Source organism: Rattus norvegicus, chromosome 15 (genome assembly GCF_021556685.1).
Source record: "Rattus norvegicus strain SHRSP/BbbUtx chromosome 15, alternate assembly SHRSP_T2T, whole genome shotgun sequence".
In the NCBI taxonomy this organism is placed as follows: domain Eukaryota; kingdom Metazoa; phylum Chordata; class Mammalia; order Rodentia; family Muridae; genus Rattus; species Rattus norvegicus.
This window is the reverse complement of record NC_141548.1, coordinates 3,829,107-3,856,987: the sequence shown is the minus strand read 5'-3', so window position 1 is coordinate 3,856,987 and position 27,881 is coordinate 3,829,107. Positions and strand designations below refer to the sequence as shown.

The window sequence follows — 27,881 nt, the reverse complement described above, 5'->3', positions numbered from 1 at the left end:
CATATAAATTACTACCACCACTCTAGGTCAAAAGAACTGTGGTTTTAAAGAAGTATTATACAATTTTATTGTTTCTGTAAAGTCATGAGACCAGACTGTTTAAACATTTATCTTAAAATCAAAGCTCAGACTATAGCTTTTCACTTTTCTATTCTAATAAACCAAACAGAGGACCTGGGTTCCGATGCCAGCACTGAGTGGCTAGTTTACAAGCATCTATAATCTCCATTTCAGGGTTTCCAAAACCTCTCCTGGCCTCCTCAGGAAAATAGGCATGCAAGTGGTTGGGTGCATGTGCATGTACGCAGGCAAACACTCGTACACATAAAATCTGTTGTTAAAAGACAGAAAACGGAGGCTTTTATAAGTAATTTTCCTTGTGGCAATTAAATGTAAAATGGTGCTTGCCTTTTTCCTCATTCACTGGAACTGGGTAGGAACACAGAAGTAATCAGGTTACTCAAAGACCTGGGCTATGGGGGGGGAAAAGAAGGAGGAAGTGGAGGAGGAGAAGGAAGGAGAGGAGGAAGAGGAGGGGAGGAGGAAGAGGAGGGGGAGGAGGAAGAGGAAGAGAAGGAAGAGGAAGAGGAGGGGGAGGAGGAAGAGGAGGAGGAAGAGGAGGAGGAAGAGGAGGAGCTTTCCCCTGCTTCCAGTTAAGCTCTCGATGGTCTCAGGGACATGCTGGTTACCACGAGGGCCAGCCTTGTACAGGACACCACTGTCAGAGCTGTGTGGTGTTCAAGGCACTCCTACCACACAGTGTGGTGCGTTACTAACGGCTGACAACTGCTGGCCTTGGGATGGAAAGGGGTCTCAAGAACACCAAGTGACATTTCCAGAACCTCCGAGAAGCTTGCCTGCATAGACTGTCGTATTTAGGGGAACACCACATGGCCTTTCCGTCCTGCACTATTACTAGCTGAGACAGATTTATTCCCTTTGTACCAGGAAACTTTAGCCATGGATGTGAGTCACGGAGGCTTATTCCTGAACTGAATATCACCTTCTGCAATCAAACCAGAACGGCATGTTTTAATGAGAATGAACACCGTTCTCATTCTCTCATTCTTTTAACGTTACACAGAATTAGAGATTGCTGTGAATTTTTTTTAATTTGAAATCCGGATTAAAGTGAAAGCAGTGGGAGTGAAGCTTTACAAATTTACATTACTATGTCATTGACATGGCTTTTACACTGATTGGATACAGAAAGAAAGAGACTAACATTAGAATTAAGGCAGTGACAACATGTGCAAACGCAGCACACCCCCTGACAGGCCTCAGTGGAAAAGCACTCTGGTCAGTTGGTGTCTGACGTGGCTGCATGCAGGTCTCATTGCTCAGAAAGATAGGCCCTGAAGAGCTTCATTCCTTAAAGGGAAAAAAATCCCCGTCACTGGCCAACGATGGCCAGGAGCAGCTTCCTGTAATCTCCACTGGTGTCACTTGCAATCATCGTGCTTAGAGTCTTCTGATACATCTGGGTGAACATCTGTTTTATCTGAACGAGGTCAATCTGTAAGAAACAACAGGGCAGGAAAAAAAAATCTGTTAAAAATGCACGTATTTGTTTAATAATCTGTAGTAGTCAGAATGGGAAGGACAAACAACCCATGGCTGACATTCTGGAATTTCCATTCACGCGCACGCTGACGTCACCCCGGAGGACCTCATCTGGGAAGCACTGGAGAGATGTGATGTAAGTGTCATCTGCCATTCCCCAAATACTAGGCATTTAAAAAGATAGGATAGTTATCTGATAACGGGACAGCTTTATATAAAATTAATAATATAGTGAGGGTTGGTAAAGATGCCAAGAAATGGGAACACTCATACATTCCTGATGGGAATATAACATGGGGTAGTTTCTGTGGGGAACAGTACGGTATACAGAATCACAGTATCATCTAGCAACTCCATTTGTTGCTTAAATTCTCAAATGAGGTAGCAGGGACTCGAAGGGAGTAGTGGACACCATGAACAGCGTCATTCATAAAACACAAGAGGAGAAGCAAGACCAGCACGCACACAGTTGACACAGATGTGCTAGGTTGGTACGCTGCCCTAAGATGAGACTTCCCACACACAGTGAATTCTGTGAAGCCTCGATTAAGTGAAAGAACCATCAGTCTCAACAATGCTGTGTGATACCATCTGCGTGGGGAGCCCAGTGTTATCAACGCAGGACAGAAAGGAGTCGAGGAGGGCAGAGGGTAACTGTTTCATGAGTATGAATTTTCAGTTTTGTAAGATGTAGAAAGTTCTAGATCATGTGATAGTGTACAACAATGTGACTGTATTTACCACCACAGTACAGTTAAAAATGGTTCAAACAGTAAATTTTATTATGTGTATTTTATTACAATTTAAGAATAGATTCTGCTTAGATAATTTAGGTATAAGAATAAACACACATCAAGGATTGAAATATACCCAAATTTTAAGCTGGGTGTGGTGATGTAAGCCTTTAATCTCGGCACCCAAGAGGCAGAGGCAAGAAGATCTTTGTAAGTTCCTGGCCAGCCTGGTCTACATTATGAATTCTATGGCTATGTAAAGAAACCCCATCTCAAACAAAAGAAAACAAAACAAAACAAATAACCAAATTTTGTCTGCCCCCCAAAACAAACCTACCTCTTATGGTATTGTTTAATAATGTATGCTTTCAATTAAAAATATAAGTAAAGCTGGACGTGGTGGTACACGCCTTTGATCCCAGCACTAGGGAAGCAGAGACAGACAAATCTCTGTGAGTTTTAGGTCAGCCTGCTCTATAAAGTGAGTTCCAGGACAGCCAAGACTACACAGAAAAACCTTGTCTCGAAAAAAACATACGCGCCCCCCCCCACCAAGAAACACAAACCCCAAAACAAAAAAACGTAAAAGTAAAAACTGATGAATTTAAAGATTATTTTATAATTAATAAGGATGCTAACTTTTGGTTTCCAAATGGATTTATCTCAGCCAGGAACTGAAACTTAGATCAATGACAGAGTAATTGCTTAGCATGCACAAGTACCTTGGTTTGATTTCCAGCACTGGTTGATTTCCAATCAACCAATAAGCAAACCAGACGCATCTGTAGTCCTGGCTACAGTGCAGTCAAGGCAAGAGATCACAGAAGCCAAAGAGTGTGGGCAGCCCAGACACTCTTAATGAGACCTCAGTGTCTTTAAAAAATGAAAACAAAAAAACCTAGGAGTTTCCCATAAACCCATATCCTCCACAGGCCTTCCCAAATATAAAAGCTTCAGTGCTCTTTCCTGAGGACGGAGGTCTATTTTATTACAGAAATTCCCACACATCTTTCCTAAAGGTTTCATAATCAATAACAATGAAGAAGCCACCATTGGAAACTAAGTACAAAAAACATAAAAAAAAAATAAAAGAAAAAAATACAAAAAAAAAAAAAACAAAAAAGGAAACTAAGTACAACCTGATACAGAAACTGTCCCCTTGCCTCACCTCACTCCGAGTGACCACAATCCTGACCAGGGTGGAGTCATCTGTTCCAGCGCCTTTCATGGAATAGTAGAGTCGCTCGGCGAAGAAGGCAGGGCGGTTGAGGGCGCACTGCACTGTAAGGCAGACAGACAGACATGATTCAGAACAGAGTCCTGGCCTGACCAGTCGATCTACCTCTGTGGCTTCATGTACCACTGTAAGCCTGGCTTTGATTATTTTCTTTTAAAACAGTAATCTGAAGCGTGTTGATAATCTTTCCCTCAGCATACATTAATCTTTGTAGCTCAGATAGGCAACTTCCAATTCTAAAGGATACCCTCTAGCCAACACATCTTATCTTCTCTTTATAGATGAACTGATGTGGATTCTTTACAACATGGAACTCTATAGGAAGTGTACCCCAGGTTAAGTAGCATCTTACTAAAAGAAAGGACGTAAATCTTCACATTAAGAATATAATTTTGAGGGGTTGGGGATTTAGCTCAGTGGTAGAGCGCTTGCCTAGCAAGCGCAAGGCCCTGGGTTTGGTTCCCAGCTCCAGAAAAAAAAAAAAAAAAGAATATAATTTTGAGAGCCAGCAGGACTCAGCAGGTAAAGTACTTTTAAAAGTCCAGTGGCGTGAAATCCATCCCCCAAATCCACTCATATTTGGAAGGCAAGAATTACCTCCATGAAATGTCATTAGTTTCTACGTGTGTCAGTACATAGCATAGATAACACACACTTTCACGCACAATAAATAAAGTTAAATTTAAAAATGCAAGAGTACCATTTAGGGGCTGGGGACATGACTCAGTGGTAGAGTATTAGCACACATAAGGTCCTAGGTTCACCACACACGTGCACGCAGAATATCACTTGGCCGAGAAAAAGCTACAAATACAGTTCAAGAGAAAACAGATGTGTCCAAGATTTGAAAACGGGCATTGGAACTCTGAGTCACTGGGAAGTTACTTAGCAAAGCGAGTGCCGTCTACACACTGTGCATTTTTATCTCTCTTTTTTTTCTTTTTCCTTTTCTTTTTTTCGGAGCTGGGGATCGAACCCAGGGCCTTGCGCTTGCTAGGCAAGCGCTCTACCACTGACCTAAATCCCCAACCCCGCATTTTTATCTCTTTAGCCCCAGTTATTACAGCAATGGTTCAGGCACTCCACTGCTACTATCGAGGTGTTAGCAACACTCTTATTCTTGTATTATCTGTGGACACCATTCCCAAACGCCTAGGTGTCGAATCACCAGAAACCTACTGAAGAGTGTCCCTGTGCTTACTGACTGTATGGTAGGTTCTGAGGCTCGAAATGAAGCTTTCTGTGCTATGCACATGGAGGTGCGTGCAATTAATGCCAGCACTCAGGAGGTGCAGGCTGGTGCACCTTTGTGAGTTCGAGGCCAACCGGATCTACAGCATGAAATCCTGTCTCAATAAATAAGTAAAGCAATTACATTTTTTTGTGGTAGTACTGGTAGTTCCTTAGGGCTTTCTCATCCACTAAAAGGTCTTCTTGCAGTACTCGACAAAGATTTACAAATGTAAGCCAAATCACCTTAGACAGACAATCCTTTTGGTCACACCATCAACCACACCTAGAATCTTACACAAAGTATAGGACTCCTTCAGTTTCTGCATGAACGGACTCTGGGGAGACTATACTAACTGTAATCATTCAGCGAAATAAGGCAGAGTGCACAAGTCTCTTACATATGGTCTTCAAACCGCTTTCAACGTATCCGGAAAATTCCCGGCTCACACTGCTTAGCAAATCTCGATTAGCCATCTGCAAACAAAAATTACAGAGTTAAGCATTCTCACATCTTAAAACAAACACCCCATCTTCAGAGGAGTTAAGACATACCCTGGAATAAGCCTCCATGGTGGCTCTCAGCTGAGGGAAGCTCCTTGTGGCGAGGATCATGTTGAAACAGGATTCGTCTGTCCCTAGCCTCCCCTCCCCAGCCTGATAGAGGCGCTGGGCATCTTCCTGGGCCATCTGGTGGTTTATACTTGGGCTCTCGTCACGGTTTCCCTGCGAGAGGAAGGCAGGAATCAGAGGTGAAATTCTTTCCCCAGTCTAGTCACTGGGATTTATCAAACGTGAATGCGCCGTCTGCCATGTAAGCCCTGCCTTTCCAAATCCCTGTTTGTTACACTTAGTTTCGGGCTTCGGAATAAACTGTCGTGCTTTAGTAAGGCTACAGTGAGGGTTTCAGAGCTCTGAGTGCTAAAGTACGAGATATCGAGGAAGAAAGTATAAACTCTCTCTCAAAGGAAAAAAAGGGTAATTCTCTTCAGCTGGGATTTGAGATCAAAGCACTCTGTAGAGACCCATTCCTATCTACCTTCAGTTACAGGACACCAGAGTCTACAGGACTATGAAAGATTTCAGACCCAAGTACACTTATTACACACACATTTGTTATGAGGGCTGAGAATACATTCAATCCCCAGGACAGAAACAAAAGGAAACAAACAATGAATTGACCATGAAGACTTGGTAAAATGACGTATGAGGGTTTGGAAGAGGGCAAGTCCTGGTGCCCATCTGAGGACCCAAACAGGAAGATGCTTCTTAAAGCTACAGGCATCTCTGGAGAAGCACTTGGCACGAGGAAGGGTACAGTCGTAGTTCAAAGGGGTAACAGGACATAACACAGAAAAACGTATTCCAAAGTGGGCTGAAGCCCAGACACCAGGCCTGCAACCTCTAGCATTTTTGCAAATGCAAATAATAAATGTATTTTAAATGTGTTCAGGGAAGGAACTTCAAATAATTCCTTGGGCTTAAGTACATAATATAGTCCCCATTTTCTTAGAAGTGACTTCTCTCTTTTCCTTCCCACCCTAGAAAGGTCCGGATGGGTCACGGACGCTGCATAAAGACAAGCCAACTGAGACTCATGCTTTGCATTCAACAGCTCTCTCTGCTGTGTCCTCCCCTCTTGCCAAACCTGACCTCCTCTTCTGCTTTGGTGTTCAAGGCAAATTCAGTTCTCTCCAGCATTTTCCTCTTCTCACTTTTGTAGCTCCCACCGTTGCACACTATCCCAGACCCACTGTATATCTTGAACACTTTCTGTAACTCTCTTTCCATGTCTCCTCAGAGCCCCTCCTCCACTTTTAGATCCCTTGAGATCCTGTCGTGTTGTTCACAAGCAGGCAGCCTGTAACTCCCGATACTTACCAGTGTGTTAGTCTTTTGTGTGTCTGTCAAACACATCAACCTTCCCTTCCTGTTTTTTTTTTTTTCTTTTTCTTTTTTTTTTCCGGAGCTGGGGACCGAACCCAGGGCCTTGCACTTGCTAGGCAAGCGCTCTACCACTGAGCTAAATCCCCAACCCCCGCTTCCTGTTTTTAATACTATTCTACATACGCTCTTGGAGTGTTTCCTGTCCCCTCTCTGCATACCTGGGGAATAATAAGGCAGATGCCAACTGCAGAGAGAATGTCTTGTGTACTGTGTAGAAGCATCACCTGTCAATCAAATGCTGATGGCCTATGAGCAAAAGGCAGGGCTAACAAGGGGGCGGGGCTTACAGGGGGTGCGGGGTGGGGGTGAGGGAGGGAGTGCTGGTAGAGATAGGAACTCTGAGGAGACAGACAGGTGAGGGAAAAGATTTGCCACCCGGACTCTGAGGAGACAGACATATGAAACTGAGGAGAGGTAAGCAGCCACGTGGCGGACATAGAATAGTTTAATGGCTTATATAAGTTATGAGCTAGTTGGGGAACAGGCGCAAGGTTACAGCCTACACATTTACTCGTAAATAGTTAAGCCTTCATTATTCGGGAACTGGGGTGCACGTGGGAAAGCTCGCAGTTACGCCAACTGCAGTACTCTCCTGTGCTCCTACCTCTGCTCCTCTGCCTTGGACACCCGCTGGCACTTTCACTGTGGCCCACATTACCTGACATGACACTGCAAAGCTGTCATGGATCTCACCTTCATCTCCACCACAGAGCCTCGGGAAGGTTCTGACTTCATGAAATCTAAGAGAAGTTATTTCCTCTTCCTTACAGAACTCAGTCTCAGTAGTAACTAGAAGCAATCTGCCCACTGCATTCTGTGTTGTTCCACAAAGATGGCAATAATCCAAGGGGCTAACACTAATAAAGAATGTTCCCTGGCGACAGGTACAAATGATGTCCCTTCACTAACGAACAGTCATTAACACTGACTTTACTCACCTGGCACATGGACACGAGGAGCCGTTCGAAATGTCCTGAGGTATCCGATCTAATGTCCCTCTCGAGCTCGCGTCCAAATTCTAATTGATAGCATCTAACAATGTCTCGGATTTCTTGATTTGTTCTTGTGCACAAAATCTCTATCAACACACGCTCTTGAGTTCCTGCTCCCTACATGAAATGAGGAGAGCAGGATTACACAGAAGCAAAGGGAGTTCTCTGACGACACCTCAGCTGTAGTTCAGACGATACAAAACAATTTTGTCTCATCCATCTGCACATGGGAACTATCAGAGCGTGTGAGGTACAGATACGAGCAATACGGACTAACCGCAGAAAATAAGACAGCATACCTGTATCGCCTTCCGCAAACTCCAGGCATCATAGTATGTAGGAGGCATGAACAGGGCAAGGATTAATTCTTCCATGTTTCCACTCAACTCTGACTTGAGATCTTTAATTAAATCCTGTTTAATGACATATGAGAAGCTTACAGGATTTCTGTATCTTATTTCACATAAATCGCTTACAAAAAATAATTTTAAAAGCTGTTTATGTGTACGGATATTTTGTCTATCTGTATGTCTATGTACACATGCCTGAAATGACAGTGCAGGCCAGAAGAGGGCACAGAAGGCCCCCGGAGGTGGAGTTACAAAGGGTAGTGAGCTGCTATGTGGGTGCAGGGAACAGAACCCGAGTCCTCTGGAAGAGCAGCCAGCGCTCTTAACCACTGGGCCACCTCCTCAACCCCTCACTTGAGTCTTTTTAGGAAAATATGCAAAAACTAAGTAGAACTGGCACTATGAAAGTTGAAATTTCAAATCTGAATGTGAAATACAAAAGAACGAGGAAATCTATTAAATTCAGTGGTGAATTCCTTGTGTCTGTAAACACTTGAACCCCTGCTGCAGAGTTCTTCTACTGTACCACACACAAAGGCACAAGGGCCGGCTAGAAAAAGAATAGGTCAAAATAACGAAATGAGGGCTGGTGAGATGCTAAGTGGGTAAGAGATACTTGCCAATGGGTTCAACCCCTGGGGTTCACATGGGGCAAGAAGAGAACTAACTCCTGACTTCCATACACATAGGATGACAAGCACACACTCATAGATAGCCACCCGCCCAAAACTAAATAAATGGATGTAAAAATACAAAATAAGCAGGTATTTACTTAGTATAAGAAACTACTTTTGGCTCTAGAAAGAAGTAGAAATCACTGTCATCTTGGTCTCACTGAGACCGCAAACATCTGAAGAGATAACACAAAGCAAACCGCACCCTAGCGCTACCTGGCTTTGTCTTGTGCGCTGTGTGTTCAGAAGCTGAGCTCTGTGCCCCTGTCCAGACGGCAGCCTAATCTTGGTGTACTGTACTAATCAATGTGCTGTAAAGCGTGCTCCCCAATGATCCCTCATTGGTTAATAAAAGGCTAGACCCCATGACTGGGCAGAGGACAGGAAGACTTGAGATCAAATTGGGGGTGGGGTGGGGGGGAGCGAAAGGATGAAGGAGAGGGAGGGAGAATGAGGAGAGGAGGAAAAAAGAGGTTACTATGAGGCAGGACAGACCATGAGCATGTCGCCAAAGAAGGTCGCAATGAGGTCACTCATGAAACAGCAAGACGCAGTTGTCAAGTAATGGGGCATTTATCTGGTTATTAATAGACTAGCTGGGTTTTAATAGTTTCAGAACCTGTTATAGCTTGTTAATAAGGTGATGTTTCTGTGTTGTTTGCTCAAAAGCTAATTGGGAAAGAGTGGGAAGAAAACCCCCAACAAAAGAACCTCGATATAGCCCTGAGGTGCTCTGAATGAGGATGGCCCAGAGGCTCACTGTATAATTGCATGCTCCATCTCAGGTGGCAGAAGGTTTGCAAAGAGTTAGTATATGAGGCCGTGTGCGTGTGGGAGGTGCTGTGGCACTGGGGGTGGGCTCTGACGTTGCAAAAGCCCACACCAGGCCTAGTGTTGCTTTCTTTCTGTCTCTGGCTTTCAGATAAGCTGTGAGCTCTCAGCCACTGCTCCAGCGCCAGGCCTACCTGCCTGCCATGTTCCCTGCCACGATAGTCACAGACTAACTCTCTGAAACCGTAGAACCTGAGTCCCCTGGAAACTCTTCCATAAGTTGCCTCGGCCTTGGTTATCTCCTCACAGCAACAACAAAGTAACTAAGACAAGTGTCGAATAGGTAACACAGAAACAAAAGCCAGGTGACTTCCAAAGTGGGCTAGGAAGCTCAAAGAAAGCTTTTAGTTCCTACCTTAAAGAGTGTAAGAAAACGAACAGGCAAAGAGAAGGAGACAGTTACTTAAGACAAGGTAGATGGGCTACACACCAAGAACAGAGGAGGCTCTCAGCAGTGCAATTATCTATAGTAGTTTTGTGTATGAAGTAGGGTCTCACTGTGTAGACAGGCTAACCCAGAACTCCTTGCTCTCTCCATCTCAGCCACTTGTGCTAGAACCATAAGTGTGCACTGCCACACCCAGCTCTTTAGAAGAAGAATCTCTTGGTTTTTAATCAGTGAAGAAACAGGGCCGAGTATGTGTCTGGCTACATTTTTTGGCATCTTGGTAGGTGGCAGGGGATATCTGGAAAGAGGAGCCTCAATTGAGACAACGCCTCCATCACACTGGCCTGGAGCTGAGTCTGGAAGGCGTACCCTTGATGCACCATTGAATGACCGACGGACGATGGCTTGCAGTCCTGGGCTGTGCATGAGGGCAAAGCAGGCAAGCTGTGGGGAGCAGGCCAGTAAGCAGCACTCCTCCATGGTCTCTATTCAGTTCCAGCCCTGCCTGCCTTCCCACAGGAAGGGGAGAACCCATTCCGGCAAGACTTAGCCATGTGCAATGTGGCTTGAACATATCCACATGCATCCATGCATCCATGCATCCATGCATCCATCCATACACACAAAGGAAGAATAAACAAATGAAGAAAAAAAGACAGCCTGGCAAGGGTATTCAGTACACAACCAAAATATACATGCACACAATAAATACAATGTATTACTACTACTACTACTACTACTACTACTACTACTACTACTACTACTACTACTATTACTACTACTGTTACTACTACTATTGCTACTGACGATGATGATGGTAGTGATGATGGTGATGTGGTGGTGATGTGGTGATGATGGTGGTGATGATGGTGGTGATGGTGATGATGAAATAAAGTGTGTCTGAACCGGGCAGAGGAAGACAGGCTGGACAAGCTGATGGACCACTTGCCTATTCTGAAGACAGTAATCAGGCTGCAGCAGATGATGTTTGGAAAGTTTAGGATTTGTGTGTAAATGAAAAAGCAGTGCTAGCCACTTCTCCCCATTATATACCTGAGGAACAATGGCATTTTTTTGCCATGAACTTTGCTACACTTGGTCATCGATTCGACAAACACTCACTAAGGAACCACTCATTACACACCCGCGGCGGAACATGAAGAGGACAACACGACATGGGTTTTGCGAAGGAAGCGCACAGGTTCTGAGAGTCGGTGGTGAGGCCAACAGTAGCACAGATTTTAAAGAATCATGGTTGGACCTCGGTGGAAGGACCAGCCAGTGCTGTCCCATTTAATGAAGGACACACGGCAGCTGATATTCGAAGCCAGATCTTGAAAAAGTTGTTTACCGTGCAAGCAGAGAGGAGAAGAGTAATAGCCCGGGAGTACAGCATGTGCTAACACAGAAGTATAAAAGACCAGTTCCACATAATTATACCCCAAGACACGCTCGGAGGGAAGAAAACGGGGAAAGGTCACCAATGGCTGAGAAGGAACAGGGACAGGGTAAGGAGCAGGTCTTGATGGGATCCTGTCTACTGTTTCCTGAAACGGTCACATAAAAGATGCATATGAGGCGGGAAGGGCGGCTGCTCGCAAGTAACAAAGGTTCTGAAGAGACACTGAACTGGAGAGTGGAGGTTTGCTGTGTACTACTGGAATGCTGAACTCTACCCAGAAGGTCTAGGCCTACGATTACAAGCTTTCGTTGCACACGCTTTGCTCCTTGATTTAAAACTGTTACACAGAATTGGCCAAAGCTATTATTTACTGGAGGGATTAGAGGTTGGTGGCTTTTGAGTTACCTGGTTGGGGGTGGCCGAAGTGAGAGGAAAGGAGGAGAGAGGAGATGGTGCCATGAGAGATGGACCCTGAGCGCATGGCCAGGAGAAACAGCAAGGATTCGGGGTACACTGCAGCCTGTGAAGTCCGTTTATCTATCCATTCCCCCACAGCATTAGTAAAAATACAGTGTCCACTCTGACACAAATTCAGACGCAGTAGACCCTGCTGTGCTAAATAAGGGGAAAAGCTTACCTTGCCATACATGGTCTTAAAAGCTGCTTTAATTTGTTGCCTCTGGTCATTGGAACGGTTAGACACGACATCCACAATCGCTTGCTCATCAGTCCCTGGAAGAATCATGGATATTTATATTAAGGATGAAACTTCTTCCAGGCACCAGATGACACCGAGGTGCTTGCCGACAAGGGACTCTGTCTGTGACAGACTTTCCTTACTGGTGTGAAAAGACAATCCATTCTCCTTACCAAACCCCTTCATTGCTTTGCGGAGAATCTCTGCATCTCTCATAGCATCGAAGTTGGAGGCTGGGCGGATTGTTCCTTGGGTGCCCTGAGTCATCGCAGCAGGCTGAGAACAACAAAAGGTGTAAAATTCAAGTAAGGACTTTGCTCGGACAGTAAGGCAACATGAAGACTTCATCCAGGTATCATCTGTGTACGAGGGCTTTAGGGCAAGGCTATGAGATGGTATCACCAGGCCTCACTTGGAACAGGCAGATCCAGCCCTCTTCCAAACACACTTGTCTCCTACCAACTGAGAGCCACACAGCAACCTTGCCTGAGATATGAGACGCGAGTCAAACTCGTGAGGTTAAAGTCACAACCTTCTTATGCCATAGCTTCCTTTTTGACAGAAAAGGGAAGACCCCTGACCAACAGGAGATGATAGTGGAGGGGAGGGAGGGGAACTGCAGTGGAGGATGTAATGTATGGGAGAAGAATAAAAAATAAAAAAGTAAAATAAGTGAAAGAAGAGCTGAGTGATAGCGTTTGATTTGAAAAAAAATAGTGTTAATGATGTAGACCGTGAGTGCCCAAGTGAATTTCACACTAGCAGTGGAAAATCTCTCTTCATTTCCCGTATGATCTATTTATTTGCCAAGATACGAAGTAAACATTTTGTATGATGGTGAGAAAAGCACGAAGTGGAAGTGCTTCATATGCTACATTAAATAAACAGAACAGGAAGGCGGGGGCTGTAGCTTAGTGGCAGCAAACTAGCAAGTCAGGGTTCAATCCCCGGGCCATACAAAAGACGGAGAAGCAAATCACAATAGAATATTTTGCAAGCACAAATCTACATGGCTATAAAAATTCATTTTCAGAGTAATTAACAAGTTTACACAGGAATTATGTATGTGCTAAAAATTAGAGGGCAAAGGAATGCCGAGAGCCAAGACATTTGCACAGTTTGCAACGTTACTGGGTAGACCCAGTTACTGGTGTCAGGGAACTAGTGGTGGAACGAGCCAAGAGTAAATGCCTTCAGACATGGTGTGCTGGGGAAACTCACTTCTGATGGACTCCTGCCAAAATAGCCTGACCGGAATTTAAACACGGGGAAAGATCGGACACATCCAAACTGAGACATATTTGTAGTACTCTTCAAAGTGCACAGGTCATAAACGAAGAAGACTGAGGACCTTTCAAAGAGGGCTCAAGAGACAGGACAGTAATTCAGTGTTCCATTCTGGGTTTCGTCTTGAGCCAGAAGGACTATACTGGAACACTTAGGGGAATTCGAAAAGGGTCTAAGGGAATAGTGCTACACTAATTTAACTTTTTGATTCTGATCATCACACTGCGTTTTTGTTGGAAGATAGCATTTGGAGAATCTAGAAAGTCTGTGTAGTCTGGCTGCAATTTTGTTTGTAAGCCTGACTTTAAAAATCAAAAGTTTCCATGCAATGTTGTATATCTGCAAGCACGTCTGTTTGCCTGTCTGTGTTCTAAGGATGAACTAGGGTGCGGCACATGCCTGGCACTACCACTAACAGCATCTCAGGAACCAACTGCTCTCTTAAAATGCTCAGGCCAAGGCTTAAAAGGGGTGTGATGAAGACGACACTTGTAACATGGTTTTGTCTGTTTGCTTTTAGATGTAGTGTGTTTTATTTAACCTACCATCTCCAATGTAGTCAACATAATTTCAAATTATAAACAGATTCCCTACCATGTTAAGAAAGACATAGAGGCAGGAGGATCTCTGTGAGTTCGAGGCCCAGCCTGACATTTATACTGAGTTCCAGGATAGCCAGGGATACACAGTAAGATACTGTCTCAAAAAACTAAAATTTAAATTTAAAACTTAAATTTCTTAATTAAAAAAAAAAAAAAAAAAAAAGAGAGGGCGGAGAGACGGCTCAACGACAGGAGGACTTGATGCTCTTACAGAGAAGCCCGTTCAGTTTCCAACATACTCACTCGGCCATCTGCCTGTAACCACTTCAGTCCCAGAGAATCTGACCCTCCTCTGACCTCTGCAGGCACCAGGCACGTACATGGGGGCCATATACACCCACAGCCAAACTCTCACACATTAAATAAAGTAAATAGATCTTAAAACAAAGAACAAAACCTCCCCAACACTTGTTAAGAGACAAAAAAAAAAAAAAAAAAAAAAAAAAAAGAGAGAGAATGGAATGTGAACAAGTCAGTAGCTGCAAGAGGAAAAGCCTCCCCACGGTGCTGGGAACTGAATCCAGGCTCTGTGCAAGACAGGAAGGAGATTCTACTGAGGCAAGCTCACCAGCTCCAAGGAAATGCTGTGACTGTTAGCAATTCCTCCCACTCATATACATTATCGCCGTAATATTGTTTTATTAAAAAGGCTTAGCAGTTACTCCCCACTAATGTCTAAGCCAGAAATGCAAACGGAGAACAAATATTTCCATAGTGGTTTTAAGGAAAAATTAAAATTATTCTATTTGTGATACATACTGCAGTACAAAAAGGTATTTCCAACATATTCTTCATACGTAAACCTCCACCAGGAACTAAAAAGAGGCCCGAGACTGAAGAGAGAACAAAGCCTTTTTCACTCTGATGAAAGGTGGGCAGTGGGGCACAGCAAACAGGCTTGGGGTGAGGAGGGGGGCAGAATCAACCCGAAGAAGTGTGTGTGACAAGCCCATCTGTTACTCTGTAAGTGAACGCCAAAATCCCTCAGTGTAGCAGGAGGCTTGAATAACGAGGCCTTAGAGGAAGGTGTTGGGAGAAGCAGAAGATAACAGAAGCTATGAGGTACGAAAGCAGAAAAGAGAGGGTAATATGGGAGAAGGAAAGGGGTCCTCAGGAGAGAGACAGGGGAAGGGGAGAACATGTAAGACGTAACACACACACGGGCACATGTGTGTGCACATATATTATTTATAAAGATTACACTGAAGCCCATTGCCTCCCATGCTAATTTAAAAATTAATGATTAAGAGGCCAGCAAGCTAAAGGGCTCATTGGGTAAAAGTGCTTGTTGCTAAGCACCTGAGTTCACTCCTGGGGACTCACGCTGTAGAAAGAGAGAACCAATTTCTGCAGGATCTCCTCTGACCTCCACATATACTATGGCAGCTGTGTTCACACATGTGCATGCACATAGGAACACATACATGAACATATACAGGAACACGCGCACAACATGCTTACATTACAATCAAAATTCTCTTTCACAATTAAGGTAACTACAGATTTGGGTTCAAAGCAATCTACTGTGGTTTTAGAAGAGCCTCTCTACGGTTCTGCTAGTCAGAAGAACTGTGTGTTAGGACTGTCTAGGCTCCGCCCCAGTTACCTGGCAATGGCCAGGTGTGCCTGACCCAATCCGCTCTCTCTTCCCTTCTTGCTCTCGCTCACACAGAAGTAATTTTAAAAGTCAAGATAAAGGGAAGCATCCAAGATTAGCAATCTTGTTCTTGTAATTTGCATAGGACATAAAAGAACAGAGGAATTTATAAGATAGAATGAAGTTGGAGACCTATCTAGAGAGGTAGGGAGAGGATTTTCAATATGGGAAACCTTAGAGGGCATTTGAGAAGTTAGTTCAGCAAACTTAATTAGCTACCATGTTTAAAGTTCTGCCAAGCATTGAGGGGAAACAAAGATACAACCGGAGTAAACATAACACTAGAAATCAGGAGCGAGGCCAGACATGGCGGTCCACACCTCAAGAGGTAGAGGCAGGGGATCGAGGCCAGCCTGGTCTACACACTGAGTTCCAGGAACAAATGCTGGCATACATGGATGAGCTAGGATTAGTATTAGGATTAGGATCAGTAAGCAGTCTACTCACATCACTGCTATAATCCAAAGAAACAGGGGAGAAAGCAGGATAGGAAGAGAAGGACTCTGTGTCAATCTGAAAGAAGAATGGAAAAGTTATAAAGGGCAGAGCAGAAGAGAAAACTGCCTTCACAGTCTGAGACACACTGACCTCAAACCTAAGGCCACGGCTGTAATTACTGAGGGCAGAGACGCTACGCAGGCATGCATGCACCCTCTAGGACGGAGGGACAGCACTGTCACCTATGAGAAGGATGGAGGTTGCTCTTACCAAATGTATCAGACGCTATGTAAAGCAGATGGGCCAAAGACCACACGGTCCATCAAGAGCAAAGTTTATGTCTCCCATTAGTGTGACAGATCATTTCCTCTGCTTCGCAAGAGTGGCACCATCCCTCGGCACTGAGTCCCAGGTACCCACACTGAATTTAAAGGGTAGAAGTAAGATGTGCACAAGGAGACAGAAGCAAAAGTACCTGGCCAGGGTAGGGAGACTGTCCTCCGGGGTACTGAGACGGCATCTGCCCTCCAGGAAAGCCACCTGTGTGTTGAAACAAAAACACAAGAGCACTCTAAGGTAGGGAACAGTGGGTTTCCGTACGTCGTTCTGCATATGTGGTCTTTGTTCTTTGTTTACATCTGTGCCCCTCCAAACAACCACACTTTGCTTTGAGGTCATATACACTGCTCCCTTTCATTCTTCCACCGTGCCTCTAAACCTCTTCTTCAGACTCAGTGGCTTGCACTGTTAATCCCAGACACTCCCTGGCTGCCTTTGACCAACCAAAGGAATCTGCATTCTACAAAAAATGTTCCAGGACAGCATGGGTTACAGAGTGAGACCCTGCTTCAACACAAGTAGAGAAATAAAACTTTTCCCAATCCCATAATCTTCACAGGACGATCTTTTTTATTTTTCAATTTTTTTTATAAATGTAACTTAATATTTATTTTCATGTTTTGTGTATGAGTGTTTTGATTACATGTACGTGTGTCCGTGCACCACATGGGTGCTTTCTGCCAACAGAGGCCAGAACAGGTCTCCTATATGACTGCTGGGAATTGAACTTGAGTCTTCTTTTTTTTTTTTTTTTTTTTGGTTCTTTTTTTCGGAGCTGGGGACCGAACCCAGGGCCTTGCGCTTCCTAGGCAAGCGCTCTACCACTGAGCTAAATCCCCAACCCCTTGAGTCCTCTTTTAAGAGCAGTCAGTGTTCTTAACCCGCTAAGCCATCTCTCCAGCCCCAATCTTTTTTTTTTTTTTCTTTTTTTTTTGGAGCTGGGGACCGAACCCAGAACCTTGCGCTTGCTAGGCAAGCGCTCTACCACTGAGCTAAATCCCCAAGCCCCAGCCCCAATCTTTTAAATATTGATTTATTAAATGAAAAAATCAAGTTAGGTCTAATACATCTCTTAATAAGATCCTAACAAATAGTATATACCTATAACAGACTTTAAGATTTATTTATTTTATATATGAATACACTGTCGCTGTCTTCAGATACACCAAAAGAGGGCATCAGATCCCATTACAGATGGTTGTGAGCCACCATGTGGTTGCTGGGATTTGAACTCAGGACCTCTGGAAGAGCAGTCAGTGCTCTTAACCTCTGAGCCATCTCTCTAGCCCTTATAACAAACTTTTTTTAAAATTATATATGCGAGTGTATAGACGCCTGTAGAGGCCAGATGTGTAGGGTCCCCCGGGGACTGGAGTTAGAGGTGGCTGGAAGCTGCCTGCCGTCGTCATCGTCAGGCAAACTGAGGTCCCCTACAAGAACAGTGCACCCTTTCAACTGCTGAGCCCTTGACTTAGCTCCTCCGTATCCTAAAACAAAAGAAAACCTTGAACTAAGCTCAATTCTGATTCCATCTGAAATCTGTCAGGATAGAGTTCTGGGGGTGGTTCCTAGTTTTAGACTCTAGGACAGACTAGCTAATAGAAAAAATTATTATATTATTATTATTACTATTATCATCTCCATTTTACTGATTATGATCTCATATCAAATTGAGACTACATCCTTAAGATTATTTCCAGACTTGTATAAACATTCCCTGAAGACGTTCTCAATACTATCTAAGTCTTCTGGACAATGAAAAGCTCACAGGATCATCACAATCTCTCTCTGGACAGCTGGACACACCTGGGACTGGAACCTGGGCTGGTCCACCGCCGTAAGACTGTGCAGGTGGCTGTGGATAGCCAGAAAAGCCTGCCCCACCAGGTGGGGCCCCAAAGCCTTGACCTGCAGAGATTAGAAAAACAACATCTCAATAAGCCATGCTGAAGAGCCATTCGTAGTAACCTCAGCACCCAGGACTGCTATGAGCCAGTGGCTAGCCTGAGCTACGAAGTGAGCTCCAAGCCACCCTGGAATGCAGGCTGAAAACTTGTCTCAAAACACAAGCCTTGTAATGCAGAGAAAAATCTAAGAAAAATGTCGAATGTTATCAGAGGAAACGTGTCAGTCATGCTGTAACAGTCACCCCATGTGTGTATTCAACTCGTCATCGACTCCCAGCACACTGGGAATTATGGTTGAGGGTCAGTGAGCCGCTCAGTAGGGAAAAGCACTTGCTGCCAAGCCTGACCACCTGAAGTGATCCCCAGAACCCAAATGGTGGAAGAGCGGAACTGATTCTCACATACACAAACACACCACGGCACTCCTGGACACACACACACACACACACACACACACACACACACACACACACACTTTAGTATGACTGGGCCTAGTGGAGCCTGCCTTTGATCCCCGTACTTGGGAGGCAGAGGCAGGTGGACCTCTAAGTTCTGGACCAGGCTGGACTACAGAGTGAGCTCCAGCACTGAGCACTGCCAAGATACACAGAGAAGTCCTGTTTTAAATAAACCGAAAGTTTTAGTACATTTAACTTCTTTAGTAGCTCTGGTAACAATATAAATCACTATGGTGAGTTTAAAAAAAAAAAACTTTCTAAAATTAGATTTGTTCCTTTCGTTTTGTGGGTCAGTGTTCTGCCTGTGTGTATGTATGTGCATGTGTGGTGCCCTCAGAGTCAGAAGGAAGCAGCGTATTCCCTGGAAATGGAGTTGTGGATGTCTGGTAAACCTCCATATGGGTGCTGGGGATGCCAGGCCCTCTGCAGGAGCGGCAAGTGCTCTCACTGTCCAGCCGTCTTTCTAGCCCCTGCAATGTCTTCCTTAAGTCTTTGGATTAAGTGGCCTAAAAGGTAACATGCCATGCTATTTAAAGTTTCTCTTGTCTATGTTTTTAAGTTAGTTATTCTATGTGTACATGTGCTCTCAGCATAGCAATGCATTAAATTCATGCGATGCTCTGGGAGGCTGAGAGAGGGTGTCAGAGCCTCTGCAGATAGTGGTGCGGACAGCTGTGAGCCGCTAGGAACCTAAGCCTGGTCCTATGGAAGTGCAGTCAGTGCTGTACCCGCTAAGGCCATCTCTCCAGCACAGACATTCTCAACCTGTGGATCGAGACTCCACTGGCAAACCTCCATCACCAAAAATAGTTGTATTACAATTCCTAACTGTAGCAAAATTATAGTTATGGAGTAGCAACAAAAATAATTTATGGCTTTGGAGGGCGGGGGTCAGCACAACACAAGGAACTAACTGTATTAAAGACAGCAGCCTTGGGAAGGCTGAGAAGCACTGCTCAGTACCTCTCTATCAGGTAAGATTAATGATAATCAAGTAGGATATTAAGAACTTTACAATTCCTGAGCAAAGTTTTTAGTCTCCCAGCTCTCCTAACCTCTATGAACCTCCAGCACCCTAGCTCACTACCCACGTTTTAGCCCTCCCTGGTTAACTTAGAGTAAGTGTGAACTCTCACTATACAGGGGATAATGAAGAAGGTAAGAAAGTAAGGAAGGGATAAACCTCAAGTCATAACTTACCTCCAGGATAGGATGGAGGACCCCCTGGATTTAGGGTTCCAGGATAGCCCCCAGGGGCTGGATAACCTCCAGGTGAGGGGTAGCCTCCAGCTCCTGGGTAGCCACCACTTGGAGCTGGTGGGTAAGCACCTCCTCCCATTGGTGGAAAGCCACTAGGGTACGGATACTGACCCGAAGTGGGGAAAGAGGACTCCTGACCTGCAGGCTGGAAAAGTAAGAAACAGACAGAATCAGAGAATTATAGGACCCATTTAAAAAAAAAAATTCAGGTATATCCCTCCCCCCAGGTCCTTCCCCCCCAAATCTTAAAAAAAGTCCACAACTTGGCATCTCTGGTTATCTTATTAACTTTAACAATCCTACTCCACTTTGTCAGGATTTTTTCCCCAGAACTCAGTTAAAATCAATTCTATATGGTGTGGACAAGAGCGGTCCATTTCTCTACAGGAACCAGAACCAGCCCGTGAGTTCTCTCCCCGCTTTCCCCTTCTCTCTCTGCATGGCCTTGCTCCACAGCCTGGCTCCCCTCTAACTTCTGCTCCTCTTGCCTCCAGCTCCGGGTGCCGTGATTACTGGCCTGTGCTATCACACCTGTTCTCATCCAATCCCAACTTCTCAGGGACAATGAACCAAGATGACAAACCCCCTCCCTGTGTGGCATCGACCCTCTATTCTATCCTAGGAAGAATCAGCAGTAGAAGAACCTGGGAGCCCAGAATGCTGCACACAGCGATGCTTCCCCTCCACACTACTCAACAGTCCATGGCTGACCTCCAGGAGACTCGAAGCAAGCAAAATTAAAATGTTATTATTGCATTATATCACAGAGATGTTGGGGTTGTCTATTTCAGCGAGGACTAAAATGATTGCCACAGTCCCACTTCATATGCAGGGACTGGAGAATGTATTCATCCTCCTTCAAAATCTATATAGTTAGCTTGTGTGCCTACAGACACACTATTATACCTGGAGAGGCCCTTCTTTATTCTCCCCAGGATAGAGTGATAGTATGATAACATACCTTTCAGTAGCGTCGGCCATGAACGCAGGCCCCAGAACAGTGCCGCTATCACTGGGTCAGGTGCTCTGATCTGTAAATCTACCTGAGCCACGCTTTACTTAGCACGTGCTTGTGTGTTTGTTTCCAGAGCTGGCACATGTGAGGCAAGCGTGCTACACTCGATGAGTAAACCTAGCCTACTTGGTTATTTTAGCCCTCCCAACACAAAGGTTGACCAGTGATTCCTGGGGTGGAGTTTGTATACGTATATGTTGTATTGGCTTAGAAAGTAATTAGCATTTTTTAAAACCTAACTTTCGAGTTTTAAAAACACCGCTTGAGCCATGCGTGGCTGTGTATATTTTTAAATCCCAGCGCTCCAGAGAAGAGAGGCACGAGGTTCTCTTGAGTTTCGGATCGACGTGGCCTACATATAAATTCTAGGTCAGCTGGGACTACACAGTGAGACCTTTTCTCAGAAGATAAAAACAATAAAACTGTGAGCCAGTTCACGTGAAATACGGGTTTCTGTCTTTACTTAACCTACGCTAGCAGCATTGGGTGTGCCTCCCTGCACGGCCACACTGGACTAGAGCTGAGCCGTCCATATATGACGCATAAATGACACACCCTATTATTTCCAGACAGCGCTGATTTATAGCCCTGGACACGAGTTCATGACTCTTGCTCTAGGGCACAGGGTACTTCTACATAACAACCGTATGGTTGATGTAAGTGACTTTAGTACTTTGATAGCAATACTTACAGGATATCCAGGGAAAGGTGGGTAGCCTGTCGGGGGGTAGCCTGGGTATGACATTCTGTAACAACAACAACAAGTCCTTTGTAATTTTTTTGTATACCTTGAGGCCTTTGAAGATATTAATACACATACGCACAGTATAATGGTGGACATTGAATGTGGTTAACGAGGCCAAAGATGATGTATGATGGTTTGTACATGCTCTGCCCAGGGAGTGGCACTACTAGGAGGTGTGGCCTTGTTGGAGTGGGCTTTAAGACCGTCATTCTAGCTGCCTGGAAGTCAGTCTTCTGCTAGCAGCCTTCAGATGAAGATGTAGAACTCTCAGCTCTGCCACACCAAGCCTGTCTGGATGCTGCCACGTTCTTGCCTTGATGATAATGGACTGAACCTCTGAACCTGTGTAAGCCAGCCCCAGTTAAATGCTGTCTTTATAAGAGTTGCCTTGGTCATGGTGCCTGTTCACAGCAGTAAAACCCTAACTGAGATGGATGGTTCAAGCGGATTAAGACTACTTGCTTAGAAATCTGATAACCTGAGTTCAATACCTCAGATATACATGGTGGGCAGAAAGAATGACTGCTGCATGTTGTCCTCTGACCTCTGTACGGCCCCCAACTGCAGCCTGGTGAAGGGCTTACTGTGGAATTTGAGTACCCTGAGTTCAACCCCCAGTATCGTGTAATAAGCCAGATGTGGTGGTAGACCCTCTAATCCAGTAACTGAGGAGCTGGAGATATGCAAATCCTCAGGGCTCACTGGCCTGGGCTCATCCGTAAGCCTCAGATCTGTTCGAGAAGCCCTCATGAGCAAGGTTGGCCTAAAACACTATTACGGAGAATAAGTGAGTGGCTGAGGTGAACTCAAGGTTCTAAGAAGTGCCGGACGCAGACTGGCCAGAAAGCAGGACGACGACAAATACAAGGGACAGGGTGGGATGTAACTGTGATGGGTGGTCGCCAAAATAAAAACGAGAGATTGAGGTAGAAGACCAGGGCTACAGATGCAGTCGGGCACAGGAACGTCAGACATAGGAGCTCACGCCTATATTCCCTGGGCACGGAAGCCCTGAGATTTATGCCCTGAACCTTGAGGAAATCAAAAGGCAGTTGGAGTTGTCAAGTCTGGTGTGGAATTACATGCTCACACTACCAGAGCACATCCGTCCCTTAGCTGTCAACAGTCACTACTTAAACGAACCAATACTCTATTGCAGGATGTAACCTGGTAGTTTTATCCATCTGTGGGGGCGACTCTCCTATTCTTCATTTCCATTTCCATGCTGTGTCCTCGCAGCAGGTCTCGCCACACACAATGGCTACTGCGTGCTAAGATTACCTTCCATTTATACTATAGCTATCTACCTCCGCTTTCCAATTTCCCTGGACATCATCACTAGCTGTCCTTTCCACAATGGTTTCTTGCTGAAGTATGGAGTTAAAAACTCGCTGGCAGGGGCTGGGGATTTAGCTCAGTGGTAGAGCGCTTGCCTAGGAAGCGCAAGGCCCTGGGTTCGGTCCCCAGCTCCGAAAAAAAGAACCAAAAAAAAAAAAAAAAAAAAAAAAAAAAAAAAAAAAAAACACCTCGCTGGCAGTGTTGCAAAGGTAGGACCTGCCTAGTCCTAGATTCAGACCCCATTACAAACAGGAAGAAAAGATTACTGGTCAAACATTCCAGTCCCCTTGGTAATGACTCCAATTATAGTCGACAATTCTTTCTCTAATTTAAGATTGGTTTCTATGTGTATCCGTGTATAGCACATACTTGCCAGGGCAACTAAAGTTGCCTCTGGAACTAAAGCTAATTTCGGACAGTTGTGAGCTCTCATAGGAGTGCCGGGAACTAACTCCAGGCCCTCTGGACGAGCAGCCAGTGCTCTTCAGTACTGAGTCCTGTCTCCAGCCCCATCGCCCAGGCATCCTTCCTTCATCTCTGATCCACTCTGACTGACTTGGCCCTCGAGCCTGTGATCATCCCTTCCTTTCTTTACACAATACCATCAACAGAAAGTGAGGTTCTCACGTTTTACACAGGTAAATCTCCCAGAAGTCCACACTGAACTAGGAGTTCTAGGTTGGGAACTAAGAGTCCGTCCCACCACTGCCCCTTTCTGGAAGGGGTCTCACCCCATAGCCCAGGTAAGCTGGAACTCCTAGGTAGATGAGGCTGGCCCTGAATATGAAACCACTCCCCCAGCTTGCTGAGTCTGCAGGCTACTGTTCCCATACCATTCTGTGGAGGTGAGAGGGCAACTTGAGGGAGTGGTTTTTCTCCTTGCATTGTGTGGGTTCTGGGGATTAAATTCGCCCTGTCAGGCTTGGGAGCACACACACTGGGTTGGCTATTCCTTTACCAGTTTGACACACGCTCAGGAATCATCTGAGAAGAGGGGACCTCAACTGAGACAGTGCCCCCATCGGACTTGTCTCTAGGCAAACTGTGGGGCACTCCCTTGACTGATGACTGCCGTGGACGGGCCACTATGGGCAGTGTCATCCGTGGGCAGGTGGTACTGGGTTGTGTGAAAAAGCAAACTGAGCAAGCCAGGAGGAACAAGCAGGAAGTAGTGCCCCTCCTCTGTGGCCTCTACTTCAACTCCTGCTTTCAGGTTCCTTTGTGGAACTGCTGCCCTGACCTCCTGGAAGTACAAGACAAGCAAACCCAGTCCCCTCCAAGTTTCTTTTGGTCAGGATCTTTATCACGGCAGTAGGAACCGAACCAGGACACACCTTTAGTCCCCGAGCTATCTCATCAGCCCAGGAGTCTGTATTTCTAACAAGACTTCTGAGTTAATGTTGATTATATTCTGGTACCAGAGCATTTTTGGCATTTCTGGAGATAATTTCTAATTTGAATGATTTAAAAGGTGTGTTTCTCCTCAATGTAGACATAAATGGTTTGTATTTCTTTGACCTCAAGACAGCAAACAAGCAGAGGTGCAGGCCAGCGGGGTAACATGCATGTGCATAGGGCCTGCTTCGGTTCCCCAACAGCAAAAGATAACAAATCTGACTAAATTCAATCCTTAGGAAACGTCACTCATTAAACTAAGCAGTGGTCTGGGAGCTGATTCAGAAAAATGTATGTAACCTTTTGTGTGCCAATTCAAGATGATTATACTTTGGTATTTTTGGCATTTCTGAAAATATTTTCTATTTTGATTAATTTAAAATGTGTTACTGTGTTGTTACAGTGCCCCTTGGCAGAACCATAGGCAAGAAGCTATGATACGCAATATCAATGCTTTACATCATTAAGATAAAGTAAGGCTGGGGAAATGGCTGTAGACTGCTTGCCATACACGACAAGAATCTGAGCTCCCAGTATCCTTGTAAAATGCCAGGTGTGACAGACAGCACAGTATGTAGCCACAGTGCTAGGGGGCGGGAAGATGAGGTGGAGGTGGAGTCCCGTAAGCTCCATGGCCAGTCTGAGCAATCAGTGAGAGTACCAGCTTCCATGAAAAGCACTGACTCCAAAATTAAGGTGGAAAAAAACAGAGAAGGGTTATTTGATGTCTGCTTCTGGCTTCTACATGTGCATACCAGCACGCCCATGTATGCAGAAGCATGAACACACACACACACACACACACACAGTAAGATAATAAGAAAATTGACTCAGTCTGGTCTCAATTACTTGAAAGCCAAAGACCTGTGCCTCAGAGAAGAGCGGGGCTAAATTCTTCCCCTTTGTTGGTCTTCTCTGTTCTTGACTGCCATCAGGAGCTAAGGGCAAGATTGCAGCTTCTAAAGGGCAGTCAGAGGACCACATGAAAGAGATCAGGATCAAAAGGGGAAATCTGAAAATAATTTGTGAAATAATGCTTAGAGTCACAAAAAGGCTGACACTGTAGCTCAGAGGTAAGTGGGAGGGAGAGCAGCTGACTGGGGAGGAGACTCAGTGTGTAAAGTGCTTGCTACAGAAGTCTGAAGATCTGAATTCAGATCCCCAGAAGGTGGGGAAGGCAGCTCAAATCTCTAATTCCAGCACGCCTACAGTGAGGTGGAAGGCAAGTTTCCAGGCCAGCTAGCCTGGTGTATGGGATAGGTAGCAAGAGACCCACACCCAAGACTTTCCTCTGACCTCCATATTCACACTGTGGCATGTGCACCCAGCACACACATGCATATACATACACAGATAAACACATGAATCACTCCAATGACAAAGTTCTATTTCTATATTTTAACTACTGTATTAAATCTTAAACCTTTAAGGGCCTAGAGGACTTATACCAAGACTTTTAAAACAAAACAAAAATAAATAAAGCAAAGACTTTCTAGGTATTAGCATATGAAAAACTGAAACAATTTCAGAGCCCCTTGAAGATTAAGTATGAGAAATGAAATTCCATGTCCATATAGGTCATAGAAACACCTTCACAAACACACGCTTATGTAGGTAGCTACTAGGCTATTCATCATAGCATCCTCTGTAATATGAGAAGTTGTTCAAGACAATGTAAACATCATTTAGGGACAAGTGAAACACATGTCATTATGCTTTAAAAAAAATCCATATACAAAACCATCTACCACACACGGTAAGGGAAACAAGGCAAGATAGATAGTTTGTAAGCATTCCCGTAAAGAAATACTCCCATTTTCTTCTCTCTGTAGACAAGTGCACAGGAAGGAGACAGAAGCAGAAAGGGTGGCAGCCTCCCTGGGAGAGTGCATGCAGGTGTGTGTGTGTGTGTGTGTGTGTGTATAAATGACGACAAAGCAGCTCACATTTCAATGGCCTTTTAGCCCCTTTAAACATTGCTCGTGTGATCACTTCAGAAAGTAGACTTTGAAGTTTTTGTAAAAAGCTAACAGACCCTAGGGTGACTCAACAAATGACTCAAGTTCCCTCAGTAACAGGACTCTTCTGAGTGAACCAAAGCTTTACTTTTCCCTTTAACACTGTTACAAACAACCTTTAGAAACACTTGGAAAATTCATTCTTGGTTCTACAAACCATCTCCACCCAGTGAGTGAGTCAGCTAGTAAAAGGGTGGGTCTATGTGAGTCTCTCAACTGGCAAGAGGCCTAAGAAGTTAAGGGTGGGGGTGGGGGAACGATGTCGACAAACACGGAGGAGGGGAAACAGGAAGTGTGACTAAAGTCAGGGAAGAACAGTTTTCCAAAAGCCGCCTCTAGGTTCCGGAAGGGCCATTTAAAGCAATGACGGAATATCAAGGAAACACCGCTTAGTCCTGTGCATGGGAAGGTAGCCCTCTATTTAACCATGAGGACCAGAAAGTGGTTTAAGTTTGCAGGGGCAAAATTATTTATTCCACTGGCTTCTAATGTCTTTCTTGCCGAGACGGTAGCTCATTACACTTGCATTGTAATTGGGACGGATTACCTTCTCAGAATGGCTCGCTATCACCTGGCAGCAATTAGGTAATGTAATGGATAATAATAAGATACCTTGCGTCTTTTCACTTGTCCCCCGGTTTAGCCATTCCCCTCTGCATCTTGGTTACCTGGACGTCTGGTAAGGGTCAAGGACTAGGAAGGAAAATCTAGACTGTTACTTCCGAGAATAGTTTCCAAGAATTTTAAGCCGTACCTTACGTATCAGGCTTGTGAATTCTGTCCTAGGTGCCATTAAGCACAGCAAAAATTCCTCAAGATCGCCTAAATTTGCTGTGTCACCAAAAAGTCTAGTCACTAGCCAAACCCAGCTTTCGGAGCGATTAGTCGGCCCACCAAACCCGCCCTCTGGTCTCAAGCCCTCCACCTGCGACCCACCTGACCGAAAGCGGGGTGCCACTGCTCCCTGGCATCCCACTCTAAGCCTAGCAGAGTGATTTACCAACAGGCCTCCCCAGTCCTTCCGCACGCGGCGAAAGCATGCCCAACCCACCCCAGCACCCTATACGCGTCCGAGTCTCAGCCACCCGGAGGCCCACCCCGTTAGGACACGCGCGGGGTTCCACGACTACCGCTGGAAGGCCAGACTGGAGACTGGGAACTAGCTGACTGGCCGGCGGAAGAACAGCAAGGGGGGGTGTCGGTCCTCACCTGAACCAGAAAGCAGCGTCACACCCTAGCCCGCTTTCCTGCAATATGGAGCCAGGGAGGGCCGGAGGGCGTGGCGCATGGGCGGCGCGAGGATGCTGGCTGCCTGGACCGCCCCCAAGCCCGGGCGGGACCCTGCGCCCCTCAGGTGGCTCTGCTGGTTTTAACGCG

At 45.2% G+C, this 27,881-nt stretch overlaps 1 protein-coding gene across 10 annotated transcripts; it reads right to left on the bottom strand.

Annotated features, from left to right (window-relative positions):
- Positions 1–1,093: 1,093 nt before the first annotated feature.
- Anxa7 (annexin A7) lies at positions 1,094–27,881 on the bottom strand. Of its 10 annotated transcripts, none has more exons than XM_087584847.1 (15): positions 27,602–27,760; positions 27,117–27,197; positions 21,700–21,754; positions 19,934–20,138; positions 18,175–18,276; positions 16,505–16,569; positions 16,039–16,104; positions 12,219–12,321; positions 11,986–12,080; positions 8,003–8,116; positions 7,650–7,820; positions 5,320–5,490; positions 5,166–5,241; positions 3,466–3,578; positions 1,094–1,516 (listed from the first exon to the last, which is right to left on the bottom strand). In XM_087584847.1, the coding sequence occupies exons 3-15, from the start codon at positions 21,751–21,753 to the stop codon at positions 1,394–1,396; spliced, it is 1,458 nt and encodes a 485-aa protein (XP_087440973.1). In that variant the 5' UTR covers position 21,754; positions 27,117–27,197; positions 27,602–27,760; the 3' UTR covers positions 1,094–1,393. The 10 variants fall into 10 exon arrangements, with proteins under 10 accessions (XP_087440973.1, XP_087440972.1, XP_087440970.1 ...); XM_087584846.1 differs by having other exon boundaries at positions 27,714–27,760; XM_087584844.1 differs by lacking the exon at positions 27,117–27,197 and having other exon boundaries at positions 27,441–27,760.